At 36.9% G+C, this 18,366-nt stretch overlaps 1 protein-coding gene and 2 pseudogenes across 1 annotated transcript; 2 read left to right on the forward strand and 1 right to left on the reverse strand.

Moving 5' to 3' along the window:
* Positions 1-578: 578 nt before the first annotated feature.
* LOC132031154 (protein TPX2-like) lies at positions 579-6,300 on the forward strand. The gene is made up of 18 exons (XM_059421019.1): positions 579-864; positions 2,193-2,298; positions 2,400-2,475; positions 2,765-2,988; positions 3,114-3,210; positions 3,308-3,418; positions 3,499-3,588; positions 3,666-3,842; positions 3,959-4,024; positions 4,113-4,343; positions 4,426-4,557; positions 4,641-4,721; positions 4,812-4,931; positions 5,027-5,193; positions 5,281-5,389; positions 5,467-5,526; positions 5,615-5,709; positions 5,795-6,300. Exons 1-18 carry the CDS (start codon positions 711-713, stop codon positions 5,913-5,915), a joined length of 2,217 nt encoding a protein of 738 aa, XP_059277002.1. The 5' UTR covers positions 579-710; the 3' UTR covers positions 5,916-6,300.
* Positions 6,301-11,464: 5,164 nt separating this feature from the next.
* Positions 11,465-14,501, forward strand: LOC132029322 (plasma membrane ATPase 1-like; annotated as a pseudogene).
* Positions 14,502-15,443: 942 nt separating this feature from the next.
* LOC132029323 (L-type lectin-domain containing receptor kinase VII.1-like) lies at positions 15,444-17,750 on the reverse strand (annotated as a pseudogene).
* Between the last annotated feature and the right edge of the window lie 616 nt (positions 17,751-18,366).

Below are 18,366 nucleotides of genomic sequence, written 5' to 3' on the forward strand. Positions count from 1 at the left end.
TTCACGCACCAACTCAAATGCACTCTTGGGGGTGGGTTGGGGCTCCGCCGGTTGGGGGGTGGGGGTTAGATAGGTAATAATGTAGTTTGGGGGAGGATAAAATATCTTGGTCAATAGTTCAAGTATGAAACTTGCAAAACATTAATATTACTGGAGCTTTCATATATTAACCCAAAAAAAAAAAAAAACGGATAATTTTAATAATATACAATTCAACATAAAATATTATATTCACGTGGCCATATTTTTAATTTACATCCGCATAACCACCTTTTGTTTGCAAAAGTGTTTAAACACGCGATATACAACATTATACACTTACTGTAAATAATGTATCAACCTTGTATAAAAGTATATAATAGTATATTAAAGGGCCATTTCTGGTAAGATTAGAGATATGGCCGTTTCGGGTAAATATTTTCCCCAAATAGACATAGAGTGTTATTTATTTGATGTAACATAGTATGGTTTTTATCAGTGTCTAGATACAACGACGCCGTTCTCTTCTTTGAGTTTTGACAACTCAATTATAGCCGTTACATAGCTGCCTCATCACAAAAGTCACCAAACTCCTTTTTAAAAACAAAATTCGACCGTTAAGACACAAAAATAACACCCCCTGTTTCTAAACACACACAAACTGAAATAACCCAAGAAAATCAATCATTTCTTGCAAAGATCAAATTCAGACCCACAAATCTATAAAGAAAATGTCAGTAACAGATGATCCAAACTCGTTTGTAATCGATGAGATTTATGAGTTCTCAGCACCCACATTTTATGATTTCATTGATGAAGAAACAGAAGAGGATACAAGGAAAGCTGAACTTTGGTTCCACATTACAACCAGCTATGCTCCTTCTCGTATGTCGATTTTAATTATATTAAAATTCCATGTTTTTTTTTAATTCAAGAAAATTAGATTCTTTTAAATTTTGAGCCTTTAAGTTATTTGGGTTCTGTTTTTTTTTTTTTTTTTTTTAAATTTTGATACTTTAAACTGTTTGGGTTCTGGGTTTTTTTTTTTTTTTTTTTTTTATTATAATTTTGGTAGTTAAAATGCCATGGTTTTATGTTGATTCTGTATTCAAGAAATTAGTTTTTTTTTTTTAAATTTTGATACTTTAAACTGTTTGGGTTCTGGGGTTTTTTTTTTTTTTTTTTTTTTTTTTGTATTATAATTGGTAGTTAAAATGGCATGGTTTTATGTTGATTCTGTATTCAAGAAATTAGGTTCTTTTAAATTTTGATACTTTACACTGTTTGGGTTATGGTTTTTTGTTTTTGTTTTATAGTTTGGTAGTTGATAAGTGTGGATTCTTTAATTTATTTCATCTCTGTTCAATTTAATCATGTTTATCTCACTTAACAACTTAGTTTACTCGTACGTTTTTCTTTTTCCTTTTTCCTTGGGGGTTGGGGTTCTGTGTTGTGGTGGTTGGGGTTGGGGGATGAAAGAAACTAGCGAGCCGATCACTAAATAGATACAAATAGGTGCAAATTTTGACATTTAATGGAATCTGTAATAATGCAGGTAACTTGTTAATAGAAAGCTAGTGGTAGTTCAGATGCATTGAAAAAGTGTTCTACTTTATCAAGCATACGGATCCTTCAATGAATGAACCTTTTTGACTTGACTGTGAAAAACTTCAAATAAACACAAAATAGTATAGTTGGAATAGGAGAGTATAAGAAATTGTATGTGCTCCACAACAATTACTCGTGTCGAATAGGTAGAACCAAACAAGACCGAATACTAACTTGTTATGTAGCTGGATCGGGATAAACTTCTACCCCGTTGAACAATGTTTTGACTCGTTAGGTCGGTTAGTTTCAAAAATTGATTCTTCAGTTGATGTTGGAAGGTGTCTAGTGGAGATAGGAATTGAAGATTCTTTTAAAAAGGGAGGGACTGCAGTTTTTTTCGGTGTACGACTGATACAGCTTTAAGTGTACAAATACAACATCATACAATTTTGAAGCCTATTTATTTTGTGCTTCAAGAGATAAAAGATTGAGGGGTGTCAATTAGTTGAAGGAATAGTTTTACATTGGTATAACTATTCTGTTTCCATTCATCTGTTTATCCCTGGCAATTTCAAGGCTTTATGTTGCTGCTATTGATTCTCTTTATTAGAGTACCAATGCATGTTGATTTTCGTCTTTGTTTTTTCTGTGTTGACTTTGTCCAGCTTTTATGCCAAAAATCAAGAATGCTAGTAGAATGGTTCAACTTGAGACCCTATGTGATTTCACTGATGCTGAGGAGTTGCAGGATAATAATAATAATAATACAAGGTCTGCAACTACTTTATATTGCACAAAGCTGCTGAATGCTGATCTTATTTTGAATTATGTTCTTACTGGTTTCAATGTACTGATGTTACTGTCTGTAACAGGCCTGCAACTGAGCTCACTTCTTCTGAAAGTAAGGAAGAGGTAACACCAAATTTGATCATCAGTGTTCCTAATCCGGTACGTGTCCATTAAGTTGTAGAGCAGAAATACCATTTGCACCTCTTGAATATAATCTTTGGCTTTTTTCTTTTTTGGCCATTGTCCGAAATTAACTACGGGTGCTAGCCAAAATATACAAAAAACCTAGACAATGATTATGTATATTATATGCATATTTATGTATATCATATGTATTTTGTGTATACAGTATGTATATTTATACTTTATATACAAAACCGATAAATTTTCTGGCTATTATTCTTTTGAGAGGTCCAAAAATGTAATTATTCCTATAATAATCTTCCAGGAAACTGAAGAGAAGCAGTCTACTGTCCAAAGTCAAGTAACAGAAACTTGCACGCCACGACCACCAACAACATCTCACAGGAATGACTCTCGGAAGACGAACTCCAAGACGCAACAAACAGCCAAAAAGATTGCAAGCATACTAAGAAACCCTTCAGCATTAAAGTCAAAAACTCAATCACAACAGTCAAATCCGAGGAGCTCTAATCAAGCTACTATTAGAAAGTAAGTGGCTTACTGATATAGCTTCTTGGCACTTTGAAATTTTTCTTAATGCTCTAGCTGTTCTTCGGTCACAAACATGTTTTTGTCCTAGAAAAGTTGGTGAATTTCCTTTTGCTGATGCACAGGCAAGCAATCATGAAAAGTGCTGTTGGAACTCCAAATTTCGCACAAGAAAACCAAGCAGTAAAGAGACAAAAACTAGAGGAAGGAAAATCTAGAAAGGTAAGTCTCTCCTCTATATCTTCTCTTGCTGTGCATTGTGCAAAATATTTCATGTTACTTTATGTGATTGGCTTTTTCTTTCTTTCCAAATTGCTAGATTCTTGATATCAAACCTCAACATTTGCCGCATAAAACAAGACTTGGGGTAGCTAACAGCAGCTCTAAGTTGTTCTCATCAGCAGCTAAAACTCGAAAAGAGGAGAGAAAGGTAAATCATAACTCTTTTTCTTGCACTTAATACATGCAAACTTGAATATTCTGAATCTAACTTAACTCTATACTGGGCAGATGTATGCTAGGCCACTTGTTTCCCCGTTTGTTTCAACAGCAGAAATGATAAAGAAGTTCCAATCTGGCATGAGCAATTCTATTACAAATGTAAGCATTGGTACTTTACTAATAATATTGCGATCAGCTTCCCTAGACACTATTTTTGAAGTACATTCATCACCCAGGATGATCCGACTGGACCAGCACAGCGGAAGCCGAAACTTACATTAACCAGGCCTAAAGAACCCGAATTTGTAACTGCTCAACGTGTCCGTCCAACAAGGGTGAAAAGTTCAGCTGAACTTGAGGAAGAAATGATGGCCAAAATTCCCAAGTTTAGGGCTCGCCCAATTAACAAAAAGGTACCTTATGTTACACATAGTATATGGCAACTATGGAACCTCCATAACTCTTACAAGATTTTTAATCTTTACTTATGATAGTGTACATCCAACGTTATTTTGTAATTTGATAACAGATTTTGGAAGCTCCAACTCAACCAGTGTTATTACCTAAAAGTGCACCTCAACTTCCAGAATTTAAGGTATTGTATAGTTATTCCAAAGAAAGCAAAGAACTGCGAGCAAAGTTGCATATCGGGAACAGTCTGTTTAATATCTTTACTTACGCAGGAGTTTCACTTGGAAACAATGGCAAGGGCGAATAAAAATGCGGATACAACTTCAGTTCAATCAATAGAATCTTCTCAGTGTCATCAGTGGCAGCATCTTACAGCACCTAAATCACCTGTTCTTCAAACATCACTAAGAGCACGGCCTCCAATTTCCAAAAGCACAGAAGAACTTGAAAGGGAAGAACTTGAAAAAGCTCCAAAGTTCAAGGCAAGACCCTTGAATAAGAAGGTAACAACATCTGGTGATCGAATAGAGTAAAACTCCTCTATGCTTCTTTCTAAATTTTTTTCCTTACTTTTTCAACTTGTAGATTCTTGAAAGTAAAGGAGATTTGGGAATGTTCTGCAACACAAAGAGGCAGGTAACAGTGCCTCAAGAATTTCACTTTGCCACAGATGAAAGGGTTCCACCTCAAGCTAACTTTGATGATCTGTTTGACAAGGTTCAATCATTTTTCTTCTTTATATTTTTTTTCTTAGTGTCCTATAGTGCACCTCTTTCTCCTCACATGCTTCATGTTTTCAGCTTTCCTTGAATTCCCAACATCAAAATCACAAGAATATTCCCAGAAACACTATGCCAAATCCTTTTCATCTCTACACTGAGGTATGCAATGAATAATTCTACATCTTGGTTTTTTGTTCTAAGCTTAAAATGTAGTTCTTTCCTCCTGACTTGGCCTTTTCCTGAATTCAGGAACGAGGAGTTGAGAAAGAGAGAAAGTTGTTCTCTGAACTTCTTCAGAAACAGATGGAGGAAGAGAGGTCCAGAAATCCTAAAGCAACTCCATATCCTTACACCACTGATTATCCCGTGGTATGAAAACTTTGTACCAATTCCTTTGATTGATAACTATCCTATACCGTTTTCGCAAACATGAGTTTGCTCATTTTATCATGTTATCTTTCCAGATTCCACCGAAACCAGAGCCAAAACCGTGCACGAAACCAGAACCGTTCGAACTTGAGTGTCTCACTAGGCATGAAGAGGAGATGAGAAGGGAAATGGAAGAAAGGCAGAGATTGGAGGAGGAAGAAGCTAAGATGAGATTATTTAAGGCACAACCAATCTTGATTGAGTAAGAACTTTGCAGAATAAATCTTATACACAGTATACTTTTTAGTAATACCGAATGATGGCTTATATTTTCTACCTAATAATGCAGGGATCCAATTCCAGTTCCTGAGAAAGAAAGGAAACCGTTCACTGAGGTTCAAGAATTCAATCTACATGTAAATCACCGTGCTGTCGACAGAGCTGAATTTGATAAGAAGGTATAATCTTTTCCCCTTTATGCACGTTCTTAGGCTTCCGCATGGTTCTTCCACTCACCTTATAAGTTGCTGTGCAGATTAAGGAGAAAGAAATGGTGTATAAGAGGTATCAGGAGGAGGCAGAATATGCAAGAATGGTATGCATATATTATCGACTACACTATTCATAGCTATTAATTTCATGATAAAGTTTTTGGACTAATTCATATTTCCGGAAATGTGTAGATGGAAGAGGAGAAGGCCTTGAAACAACTAAGGAGAACTTTGGTGGCCCATGCACGACCTGTGCCTAATTTTGATCATCCTTTCCTACCTCAAAAGTATGTCAAAAGCATATTGGAAATTTGCTTCTTAGTTGTGCATTTTCATTGTCATACTAAGACGATATATGCTATACCATAACAGGTCTTCCAAACAATCGACGAGACCAAGTTCGCCCAAGCTACAGGTTATTAAAAGGAAAGAGAGGAGGAAAATGCTTTGCCCCTATGCAGCAGTTTCTAGTGCTGCCTCTCAAATGAGGTGATTGTGATGACAGATCAATTCAAAACCAGAGAGATGATGATTGTTCAAGAATGCTTGAACCCCTCCTCCTCCCTCGTGGAGATAAGGACAGCATTGCAAGGTCACTGCAGGATGGAATTTTTTTACCAGCATTAGTCATGTGTGTAACAGTTCTGCAATAATAGAGCTCACACTGTACTTAATCCATTTAACTAGTGTTCAGTTAGCTTAACATATCTAAGAATGACAGATAGCGTTGCTTTGTATCAAAACTATATGTAGATGAGCAAATACGACGGCCTATTATTGCAAAAATAGCCAATTGGAAAGCAAGAGTTATGCTTTTAATCTTCCAACCTAACAGGTGAACTTTACACAATTTGATCTATCAAAGAAGCTTGTATCAAATAAGAGTGAGACGGCTCAGCTGCACTACTGAGAACTCATTTAACATGTTAACTGCCATATTCAATCTTTTATCAGGGAATATTCAAGCACCTCAACATAAATCTACACTAATCTATTGAGCGTAAATTTTTGTAGCTAGCTTTGCAACCTGATATGCAATGGCATGTTATGCTCAATAATTTCAGAGTAACTAATCATTCGACTCTTATTAGGTGTGTTTTTGAGCTAAGCTCATGTTTTCTGGTCAACCCCCTTCACCCTTGCACCTTCCCAAAGAAAAAAGAAAAAAAGAAAGAAAATCATTTAATTTGTCTATGTATTACATAGGAGAACTGGACAAGGAATCAGTAAGTTCCAGGGCGTTTGTGTAAGATCATGCATTAAAAAGCATTTTTATCTTCCAGGTTGGTATAATGGCTCTGCATTATCGTACAATTCATAAATAGAGGCTGAGAAAAGAGTATCTCCTGATGGTGACCATATGTACAATCCAAGTTACATTTCAAGTAGTATATCTTTACTCCTCAGCTTGTATTCTTTCTTGCATATTTTGTTTTTGTATCCTATGTAAATCATGTCATTGAGTTGGCTCCATGACCTTAGTATGGCCAAACGCTTACTAGGTAACTAAATCCAAGAAAGGCAACCATGACTTCACATAGACAATCCCAGAAAGGCAAGAAAACATAAAATTTATTAGGTAACTAAACGATCCAAGAAAGGCTATTTTGTCTTATTAGGAAGTTCAGTATGACTAATACAAGTATTGTTATCCCCATATATTGCATTAGGTATAAAAGAAGACATGAATTGATTTATAACTTTATACAAGGATTAACTTGCTGATTTTTTTTTAATTACGATAAGAATATCAAAAGTAAATAACTAAGAACAAACTTTTATACCATGATTATTTAATTTCTTCTAATACACCACCCCTACACCTTCTACCTACCCCCCCCCCCGCACCACCCCTCCCCCCGTGGATGTGAACCTCACCCAGCTACTCCATGCCACTGGTTGTTGCACCCCAACCCCAAGCCCCATAGTATATTACCTTGAATGATGTAAATGCTCTATATTTTTGAACTTACTACCAAGTACCAAATACCAGAAAATGAGTAAAAAACAACATTATTTATTGTCAGATTTTGTTTTTTTGTGAAAAGTATTTTCTGTCGTACCACGCACCCCAAGACTAAATTAGGGTTATCAATAATAAGTAGGAGCATAATGAGAAATAATATACAGATCTATCCAACAACTCAAATGGTTACTCTAAGGTAATTAGCTCCCCTTCCCCTCCCTGCACCCCCCCCCCCTCCACCAAAACCCAAAATATTTGGACTACTTATTCATTTTTTTATTAATTCTTTTAATAAATGTATTTGAAAAAGAGAGGTAACATCACATGTTTTGCTTTAAATGCTGGTCAAAGTAGTTTTTAAGTACTTTTGCCTAAATCTACCTAAAACAAGCCAAAAGTTGTAAATTGATCTACCCTAACTTACGACTTTTGGGATTAAAAACATTGGGTGTTTGACAGGCAATTACAAAATTATTTCTTATATTATTTTTATGACTTTAAATATTTAACTGCTTATCATAAATTCAACTCCAACACTTGATCAATCTAAATTGAGTTAACCCAAATGAGCTCTTAGAAAAGCAACCTCTTGATGCTTAACAACAACAACAACAACCCAATGAAATCCCACCACGTGGGGTTCACGTACGAGGATAGAGTGTACGCCAATATTAGACGACTCCTACCAAGGTAGGACATCCCGTTTTCGAAAAGACAACAACAACAACCACAATAACCAACCTAAATAGAAAGCATAAAAAGAGGTCGATAAGGCCAAGAGATTCAAACGATATGGAAATGAAAATAACTAAAGCGACTAAGCCATGATGAAGAACCGAGACAGTTAAAGGCGTATCTATCACGTTATCTCATAAAATAAGATAATCAAAGTATAGAATAATGATAGTAACAAATCAAAGCACAAGAACTTATATCGCGATAATGTGACTACTAATATGAAAGGATAAAACGCTTACTATCTACTAGCCTTCTATCCTAATCTAAGTCCTCCATACCCTCCTATCTAAGGTCATGTATCCACAATAGGTAGGTCAGAATCGCTGCGCTATGTCCCGCCTAATCACCTCTCCCCAATAACTTTTTTTTTTTTTTCTAAGTGTGTGAGAGAGAAAAAGAACTAATGGTCATCTTTATCTAGTGCCTACCTCCTCTTCACCATTTGTGTGGGCCAAATCCATGGAAAACCATCCATGGCCAATATCTCAAAATAAAATCGAAGGCCGAATAATCACACCTAATTAATCGAACATACGGGGACATCCGTGTCTCTCCTCTTCACATGTCCAAACCATCTCAGTCTCACTTCCCGCATCTTGTCTTCCACCGAGGCCACTCCCACCTTGTCCCGGATAGCCTCATTCCTAATCTTGTCACTCCTGGTGTGCCCACACATCCAGCTCAACATTCTCATCTCGGCAACTTTTATATTTTGAACGTGAGAGATAACCTCTTGATGCTTAAAAATTACTTAAAGCTCAGACTATCTAAATGGGCTCTTAAAAAAGCAAATCATGCATAGCATGTTTGACTAAGTTATTTGAAAGAAAAAAATATTTTTTCTTCAAAATAAGTGCTTATTTTCGAGTAAATCTTCCCACTCCTTAAAAATAAAGGGAAAATGCAACAACAAAAAAAGGAGATAAATCATTAAACTCCAGAAAGAGTCAATTACTGTTCCACTCGTTTGCATAAAATAAGGGTACATATCTCTTAAACCTTATTTTAGAGAGTCCTAAATGGACTCAAAGTAGTTGTCGTCTGTGACACTTAAATACTCTCTACTTTTTTGTATAAAATAATCAAAGCAGAGAAATGAGAAAAATTACACTGCAAATCCGATGTTGAAGTATTTAAAAACTTGATCCTAAGCCACATTCATTCAGAAAATTCACGCTAGTTGTCACACTTCTAGAGGTATTTGTCGATATTACGTTCGTTTAAAATCAGTGATTATGTTGTCCATATTTCATGCATGTTGGTCTTGAATAGCTTGGGTAATTTTGTGCATATCCTCCATCATCATGGAGTATCAGAAATGTTCAGATCATGTCTAGATAGGATGCCTTTTGTTTTAAGGAGTATGCTTTATTTTAGTACAAATGTTTGAATCCCACTTTAGAAGGCAAGCCTTGGAGCAACGCTAAAATTGTCTCCGTGTGACCTATAGGTCACGTGTTCGAGCCGTGGAAGCCGCCACTAATGTTTGCATTAGGGTAGACTATCTACATTACACCCCTGAAGTTCTTCCCCGAACCTTGCTAAAGCGGAATGTTTTGTGCACTGGGCTGCCCCATTTTTTCTTTTAAATAATTCCACTTCACTACTTTTATTACATGTAACAAGGGTAAGGGGCGAGTCCAACATCCCCGAGTTTCGAAGGTTGTGGTTGCTCCTTAAGGGTTGGCTCCAGACAAATTTTTCTTATATGTAACTCGGGAACGGTTCCAGACAAATTTTTCGTATATGTAACTCAGGAACGGTTGATGGTTCCGTATACTAAATCTAGTGTTATATGAATATTTCAGATGTAGTTTATAGCCTACTTCCGGAAATTTTCCATTTTGTTTTCTAAATAATCTTAACATAGAGGAATTGTTCATAATGTTTGTTGTTGTTTAGTGTCAGTCTAGCTAACATAGGGGTCGTTTGATTGATTTTGAGGCGAGTTATGCAGGCATAAGTAATAATCCCCCTGTTTTAATTTGTTTGTGTTACTTTCCTTTTTAGTCCGTTTAAAAAAGAATATCTCTTTCCTTTTTTGAAAACTCTTTAATTCCAACTTACACACGGCATGTTTAAGACCACATGATTAAAAGACATTTTCGTACATTCTACAAATCTTTAATTTAAGACCACAAGATTTACTTTCTTAAACTCCGTGCCAAGTCAAAACCAGACAAACAAATTGTAACAGACGGAGTACCACGTTTGGTAGTTAGTTAGGAGGTACTCTCTATGTCTCAATTTATACGAGGGTTTTACTATTTTGAGAGTCAAGCATCTTTTTATTTGACTATGATTTTCTCCAACTTTTTCCATATATTATGAATTATTAATTATCTTCTATACTTATAGTACTTTTTATGCAGTTTTCAAATATGTAAATTTTATTATAAAATACTAGGAGAATCTATGTTTGAAATCGAGTCAAAGATTAACTGCTTTGACCCCAATACTCCGAACTCCCTCAAATAAGTTGGGACAAAAGGAGTAAGTTATTCATGCATAAAATTAATATGGTCTTTCATTCATAATTTAAAAACCCACATAACTAATACATGTATAAGTTATGAGGGAATCTATGTGTTATTTTATACAGGATAAACTGTGGAATAACTAAAACATGAATAATTAAAGCCGGCATAACTAGTCCATGCATAAGATAATACATAGATTCCCTCATAACTAATCCTGTATTAATAATACATACAACTCTAACCAGCTACCAGATGACCCATTATTTGTTAGAATGTGTTTAATCTGCAATTTATTGATGACTCATCTTGCTGCATGTTAATCTGTTAAAGGAGTCTTATGAATTGTGTTTAAATGAAGTAATAGCTCATGGTTCCAACTGCTCTTAAGCTTGTCTCCTGATATTAGTTCAAGGGAGGATTTTATTTCAATTCATATGGAAGAAGAACTGGTTAATTTAAGTTTGTTTTGTCTTCTATTAAGCTACTTTTATAGGTAAAAAGATCACGGTATCTTAATGCTTGACCTTTGCTTCACTTAGGTGTCGCTCGTTACAAATATGATTAAAAATAAGCACGTGCATAGTAATTTTATATTTTCATTGGAATGTCATTAAATTTGGATTAGTACTAGAACAGTACAAGAAATTGGCAAATCTTTATGAAAACAATTCTGGATGAGTGATATGTAGGTTCAGCCTGATGTAAAAGAAAAAAAAAGAGCACTAATATCTTGCTCTGGACAGGACAAGTAATTTTATTTGCATTTGCACTCCGAACCTATTTCGATTGCTGAGTCATGTGATTTATTTCCTATAAGATAAGAGACATGTTTCGTGTATGCAAAGAAAATGGCTCTGATCCTGATTTGTTGTGAGTTTAACGTCTTCTGATCCCAAACTCGTGTCTTGACTAGGGAGAAGAATTTGAGTACTTCCAAGAGTCTTAATGGGGACGACGAAGCCTAAACTGCTCTATGATCTCGTCGATTTGGAAAACATATCAATCGAACAAGTTTTTGAGAATCTGAGATGTAACAAGGAGGGTCTTACTTGTACTGATGTGAAAGAGAGGTTGGATCTCTATGGGCACAACAAGCAGGAGGAGCGGACGGAGAGCAAATTCTTGAAATCTTTGCGATATTCGTGGAACCCTCTCTCACAGACTATGGTAGCTGCTGGTATCATGGCAATTGTTCTGGCAAATGGAGGAGGAAAGCCTCCAGATTGGCAGCTTTTTTTGGGTATCATTACGCTACTTCTATATAACTTAATAAACAGTTCTCTTATGATTGAGATAGCTGCTCGGGTCGAGATACCAAAGGTCAGAGTTCTTCGTATTGGATGTGGAGAAAGGTATGATGAAGATTGTTCTAAGCTTGTTCCGGGGGATATAATCCGTATAGAAATGGGAGACATAGTTCCTGCAGATGCTCGTATCCTCGAGAGTACTGCTGATCCAGTCGTGAAAATTGACCAGTCTGATTTGACAGGTGAATCTCTTCCTGTAACAAAAAGTCCTGGAGATTGTGTTTATTCTGGTTCAACCTGTCAACAAGGAGAAATAATAAAAGCTATAGTCATCGCTACAGGAGTTCATACCAGATATAGGAATGCGGCAGCTGCCCATGTTGTTGATAGTTCCAACCAAGTGAAATGCTTTCGAAGTGTTTCCAAAGGTATTGGAGACTTCTGCATCTGTTTTGTTCTAGCGGTAATGATTGTGAAGATCATTGTCATGTACTGTATCCAACACCGCGCATACCGTTCTGGGATTGACAATCTTCTCGTGCTCCTCATTGGTGGAATTCCAGTTGGCATGCCAACCATTCTTTTACTTATAATGGGACACGGTGCTTATATACTTAAATATTTGAGTATAAAAAGAATGACAACTTTAGTCGATTTGGCTTGCATGGACGTACTTTGAAGTGACATGACGGGGACCCTAACACTAGGCATGCTTGATGTTTAAAGAGACCTTATTGAGGTTTTTGCCAACAATATCGATAAAGATACCGTTGTTTTGATGGCAGCTCGAGCCTGTAAACGGGAGGCATGTGCTATCCAGCCTGGAAAAAGCTTACTTCTTCCTTACTGTCCAACTGACAAGCAAACATCACATACTTATTTGGATGGCGAAAGAAAAATGCACAGGGTCAGCCTCGGTGGACCAGAATATATCCTAAATCATTATGCACATAACAAGTCAGATATAGAACATAGAGTTCATTCTGTGATTGACCAGTTTGCTGAGAAGAGTTTGCACTCAATTACTGTGGCATACCAGGAATTTCCGTCAGATATAGAACATAGAGTTCATTCTGCAATCGACATGTTTGCTGAGAAGGTATTTCACTCGATCGCCGAGGAAGTTCCATCACATAGGGTTCACTCTGTGATTGACATGTTTGCAGAGAAGGTTTTGCAATCAATCACCGAGGCATTCCAGGAAGTTCCGTCAGATTTAAAACATAGAGTTCGTTCTATGATTGACATGTTTGCTGAGAAGGTTTTGCATTCAATCACTGAGGCATACCAGGAAGTTCCACATGGAACAAAGGAGAAATCCGGGGGTCCATGGCAATTTATCGGTGTTCTGCCTTTTGTTGATCCGCCAAGAGATGCTAGCGCAAGCTCAATCAGGGAATTGTTGAACTACGGAGTGAATGTTAAAATGATAACAAGGGATCAACTGGTATTTGGAAAAGAGATTGGGCGCCGCCTGGGAATGGGAATAAATATGTATGCTTCATCTGCTCTGTTGGGACATAATACATCAATTGCTGCTGATGATGATTTATCAATTGATGGCCTCATAGAGAAGGCTGATGGTTTTGTTAGCTGTGTTCTCCCTGAGCACAAATATGAGATAATAAAGAACTTGCAGTCTCGGAAACACATATGTGGAATGATTGGTGGTGGTGTCGACGATGTTCCTGCTTTAAAGAAGGCTGATATCAGCATAGCTTCTTGTAGAGCAACTAAAGCGGCTCGCAGTGCTGCTGATATTGTCCTTATGGATGATGGTCTGACATATGTGTGTGAAGCTGTTTTGGCCAGTCGATCAATCACTGTAAGAATGAAAAGCTACATGGTATATGCTGTTTCATTTGCAATCTATAACGTGCTTGGTTTTATTCTTTTGGCTCTGGTCTGGAAGTTCGACTTTCCACCTTTTATGATGCTTATGATCGCGGTGGGAAATTACATGGTCACTGTGGGAGTACCATTGAACAAGGTCAAAGCATATCCTCTGCCTGTTTATTGGAGCCTGTCCGAGATTTTGACCGGTGGAATTGTCCTTGGTTGCTACTTGGCATTATCAACAGTCATATTCTTCTGGGGAGCATATGAAACAAACTTCTTTCCGCTCGAGAAGACAGGAAGCAGCTTGCATCAGCAGTTTTCCTTCAAGTTAGGACTAGCAGTTATGCGCTAATACTCGTCACGAGCACTGGGAGTTTGTTGCCTGGTTGTGATTTTCAAGTGTTTGGTTGCGTGCTTTTTCCAGTGTTTTTCACCATGATTGCTGTGTTTGGAGATGGGAGCATTATAGTAATCGAAGGAATTGGCTGGGGTTGTGCAGGAGTAATCTGGCTCTACAACATAGTAGTTTACATCCCTCTTTATTGCATCAAGTTCTTCAATCAGCACTCGCGCAAAGGATTTTTGAAAAGCACAATTTGATTGCAGGTAGGTTTGTTTCATTTTAGCTGATCTTTAAATAAAAGAATAACGGGTTTGTTTGTTGCATGATTAGTTACTTTGTTCTTTTTGCAAGTGTTTGGTGTTTGGTCATAACCAGTTATAATGGTAAACTACAGAAACAAGAATCTATTTTGGAATTTACAAGGTTCATGTTTTTTTGTGAATATCAAATACTATGATTTTGCGATGTGTTTCTAAGTTGAATTTTAGCTGTGTAATTTAGTCCAAACATTCACTTAAAGTATAAAAAGAAAAGAATACATGGATTTGGTCAACCGATTTTGGATACTTTGACTCCTGACGGTGGCTATATGTACAATCCAAGTTACATTTCAAGTAGTATGTCTGTACTCTTCAGCTTGTATTCTTGCATATTTTGCATATTAATTAGGCTCCATGACCTTAGTTTGGAAAAATTTGTGTGCATTTGCATATGTAGTAGCCAAAATTAGCAAGTGCTTGCCACGGGCATGACTAGTTAACCCCGGACCAAATCTTATATTGTGAAAGCTTAATGTCTGTACTTACCTATTACATGAGCCACCATATGCTCAGGCAACCGGAACATGGGTAGTCCTGAGCAACAACTACACCCTCAGCGTGTCCAACGGACGATTTTAACCCACGAAGCAGCATTTGAACTTGAGTTCAAAGGGATAAGATTGAGAGTAACGAATTTTCAACCACCTGTGAGATATTTGGGCCATGATAAAAGGGGCCATACTTTGGAGAGTCTACTCAGTTGTCATATACACTGCCCGATCAACATTCTCTTTTAGTATTACTTAAGCTTTTTGATGACGTAGAACATTGTATTCCATTATTCAAGATGCTTTGTACTACTTGTTGACAACAGAGCTAACATCATTCAGATTAAGGTTTTGCAGAGTCTAGAATATAAGTAATGTCGCATAAACAATCCAAGAGAGGCCAGAAAACATAAATCTTTATTAGGAAACTAAACGATCCAAGAAAGGCAATTTTGTCTTATTTAGGAACTTTATCTATGGTATGGCTAATACAAGTATTGTTATCCCATGTCGAATTAGGTATAATATAAGACATGAATTGATGAATAACTTATACAGGGATTAACTTGCTGAAATTAAAAAGAATATCAAAACCAAATAACGAAGCACAAACTTTTATACCATGATTGTTTCTTGTAATACACCATACCGAACGTTCACTTAAAGTATAAAACAGAAAAGATTACATGTATTTATCATAACCAATGACATTTTTTCCTTAGCCATCTTATAAAAATTGTTCATGAAGCAGCATTGCCATTTCAACAATAGGCCCTGGAAGTAAGATGAAGGTAACAAGAATTAAAGCAAAATGATGAACAAAAACCTACCATGTCTCTCTGTAGTATTCGTAGATGTTGAACTCACCTACCCTCCACCAGCGAATTTATCCAAGAAATAGATTTGGAAGAACAATAATTGGACAACAGGGTATTAGATCTAAGGTTAACATCCATATGCTCAGCTTCAGATCCATCAACTTCGCGATTCTTTTCAAAGAATTTCACCACTTGTCTCGTGGTTGGCCTAGCTTTGGGGTCTAGGCTCGCGCATATCATGCCTAATTGCAGTACCCTTAAGGCTTCCTCTTCATCAAATCCATGATCAGTCCTTAATTGATTATCAAAGGCGTTACTCAATTCGCCTTGTTTCATTAGTTCCCACAGCCAATCCACTAAAGGGGGCTCGCCTTCCTCTATTGGCCTCCTTCCACACATCACCTCCAATATTAGAACTCCATAACTAAACACATCAGTTTGTGTGGAGGCACGGCCAGTCTTGACAAACTCTGGCGCGAGGTAACCCACCGTGCCAACAACTCGAGTCGCGTTAGCCACTTGACCATGATCATGCATTCTAGCTAGACCAAAATCACCTATTCTTGCATTCATTTCTTTGTCAAGTAAAACATTGCTAGCCTTAATGTCCCTGTGCAACACTTTTGCCTCCCACCTCTCATGCAAGTATAAAACCCCTGATGCCACATCTTTCAAAATCTTGATTCTGTCTTCAAAGCTCAACATGTTTCTCACATCACATTCAAACAGTCTTTTATCCAAGCTCCCATTTTCCATATAATCATAAACCAAAATCAGGCTGCCCCTGCCTTTCCTGCACCAGCCTCTTAATGCTACCAAATTTCGGTGCTTTAGCCTACCAAGACTTGATATCTCAGCCAAGAATTGTCTTTCCCCTTCACTGTTTTCATGAATGCGCTTCACTGCAACCTCTGAACCCCCAGCCAAAACCCCTTTGTAAACCTTCCCATTACCTCCCATCCCAATCACATTTTCATCAGAAAAACCCTTTGTTGCAGCATCTATTAATTGATAACTAATCCTATGTGACCAATATTCCAGTTCCCAATCTTCTATATCCTCTCTTTCCCTTTTCATCATCCTACTTCTCTTAATCAGAAACAACGAAATTAAAGAAGCGACCACGACAAGAAAGATGAGTGAAATTGCCATACCTGCTATGAATCCCTTCAATCGATAAACTGCATGGACTTTAGAAAGCTCAAATAATGAAGGCAAACCATGAGTTATCAAAGCATCACCTATCGAGAAATTCGAGTTACTAAAACTCCAAGCTAAGATATCGTGACCTTGAATACTATCTCTAGTGGATCCAGCTGAGAACCCCACATACATCTCATCCTGAAAAACTTGGGAAAGATTCAGAGGAAAATCCAACAAAGGTTGCTTAGGCCTTTTCATACCAACTGGCCGGTGCTTTTGGCTAAAGTCACATTAATGTGGAAATCTGTATAGTCAATCCAAACTTGGTATTTTCGTCCATCCTTCAACTTTAAAGTCTCGAAAGACTCTTCATTTGGGCTACCATTATCATTATACTTATTGTACTTATCAGGCCAATAGCCTGCTTCATGAGCAAACACAGATGCAAGAGAATTGACATCAACTCCAACATGGGTATTATTTATGTCACTGAATTCTTGATCCTTGAAAACATCAAACTCAACCCCAAACACATTGTTATTGGGATCCTCATTATTTGTGAAGTTCATGAAAAATAAATTAGTAGAAGAAGCATCATTAGTACCCAAGTGTGGCATACCCAAGTGTGGCACAAACACAAAAACCATGCCAAATGTTGGTAGCATGGAACTGTAAGGTACCATTGCAAAAATGAAAGATGTTGATAAAGGAAGAACATGAGATGAATTGTTTTCTTTGTGGCAATCTTTGAAGGGTATACAGCTTTAGCCATTGATGAATAAGTTCGAAGACTAAGTATTCGAGATGCCCGTACACCATACCCATGCAATGATATATCTGGTGGTAAAAAGCCATTGAAGACAAAATCAATTGCTGAAACTGATTGAATACTAGAAAATAAGGCTATTAGTAGGTAGAGAAGAAGAGTTTTAAGGTGTTGCTTCATTCTGAGAAAGAAGCACATGTAAGTAACTCTCATGCAAAAGAATTATGGAAGCTTGATAAAAAAAAGTGGAAATATAAATAGATAGTATTTAATCAAAGATTTTTCAGGACAGATAATCAACTCTTAATGATCTGTTTCAACCAAAAAAAAAAAAAAAAGAAAAAGTTAGTGATCTGTATCTAAAGTCAAGGAACTAAGAAGGTTCCCACGATGGGATGCGGGATTTGGAGGTTAAGATGCGCACTTAAAATAGGATAAACGGGTCGGTTTGTTCAATTACAGGCCAGATTCGGGTTATTTATCTTTCGATTTTATATAGACAAATCGATCAAATATGCGGTTATTTAGCGGTGTTCTCTTGAGATGTTAGGATTGGAAATCTAAGCGAGTCTAATTAAAACAAACTTGTAGGAATAGGGGAACGCATTTTTCGAACTTTGAGGAAAACGATTTTCACGTTAAAAATTCTTTGTATAAACCATCTAATACTATTGAGAGGCGGCCCCCGGGATTTGGGGTTCAGGGTGCCCACGCCATCAAATAGGATAAACGGGTCGGTTTTGTTCAATTACGCAGGCTTCGATTCGGGTTATTTATCTTTTGATTTATATGACAA

Source organism: Lycium ferocissimum, chromosome 9 (genome assembly GCF_029784015.1).
Source record: "Lycium ferocissimum isolate CSIRO_LF1 chromosome 9, AGI_CSIRO_Lferr_CH_V1, whole genome shotgun sequence".
NCBI classification, from domain to species: domain Eukaryota; kingdom Viridiplantae; phylum Streptophyta; class Magnoliopsida; order Solanales; family Solanaceae; genus Lycium; species Lycium ferocissimum.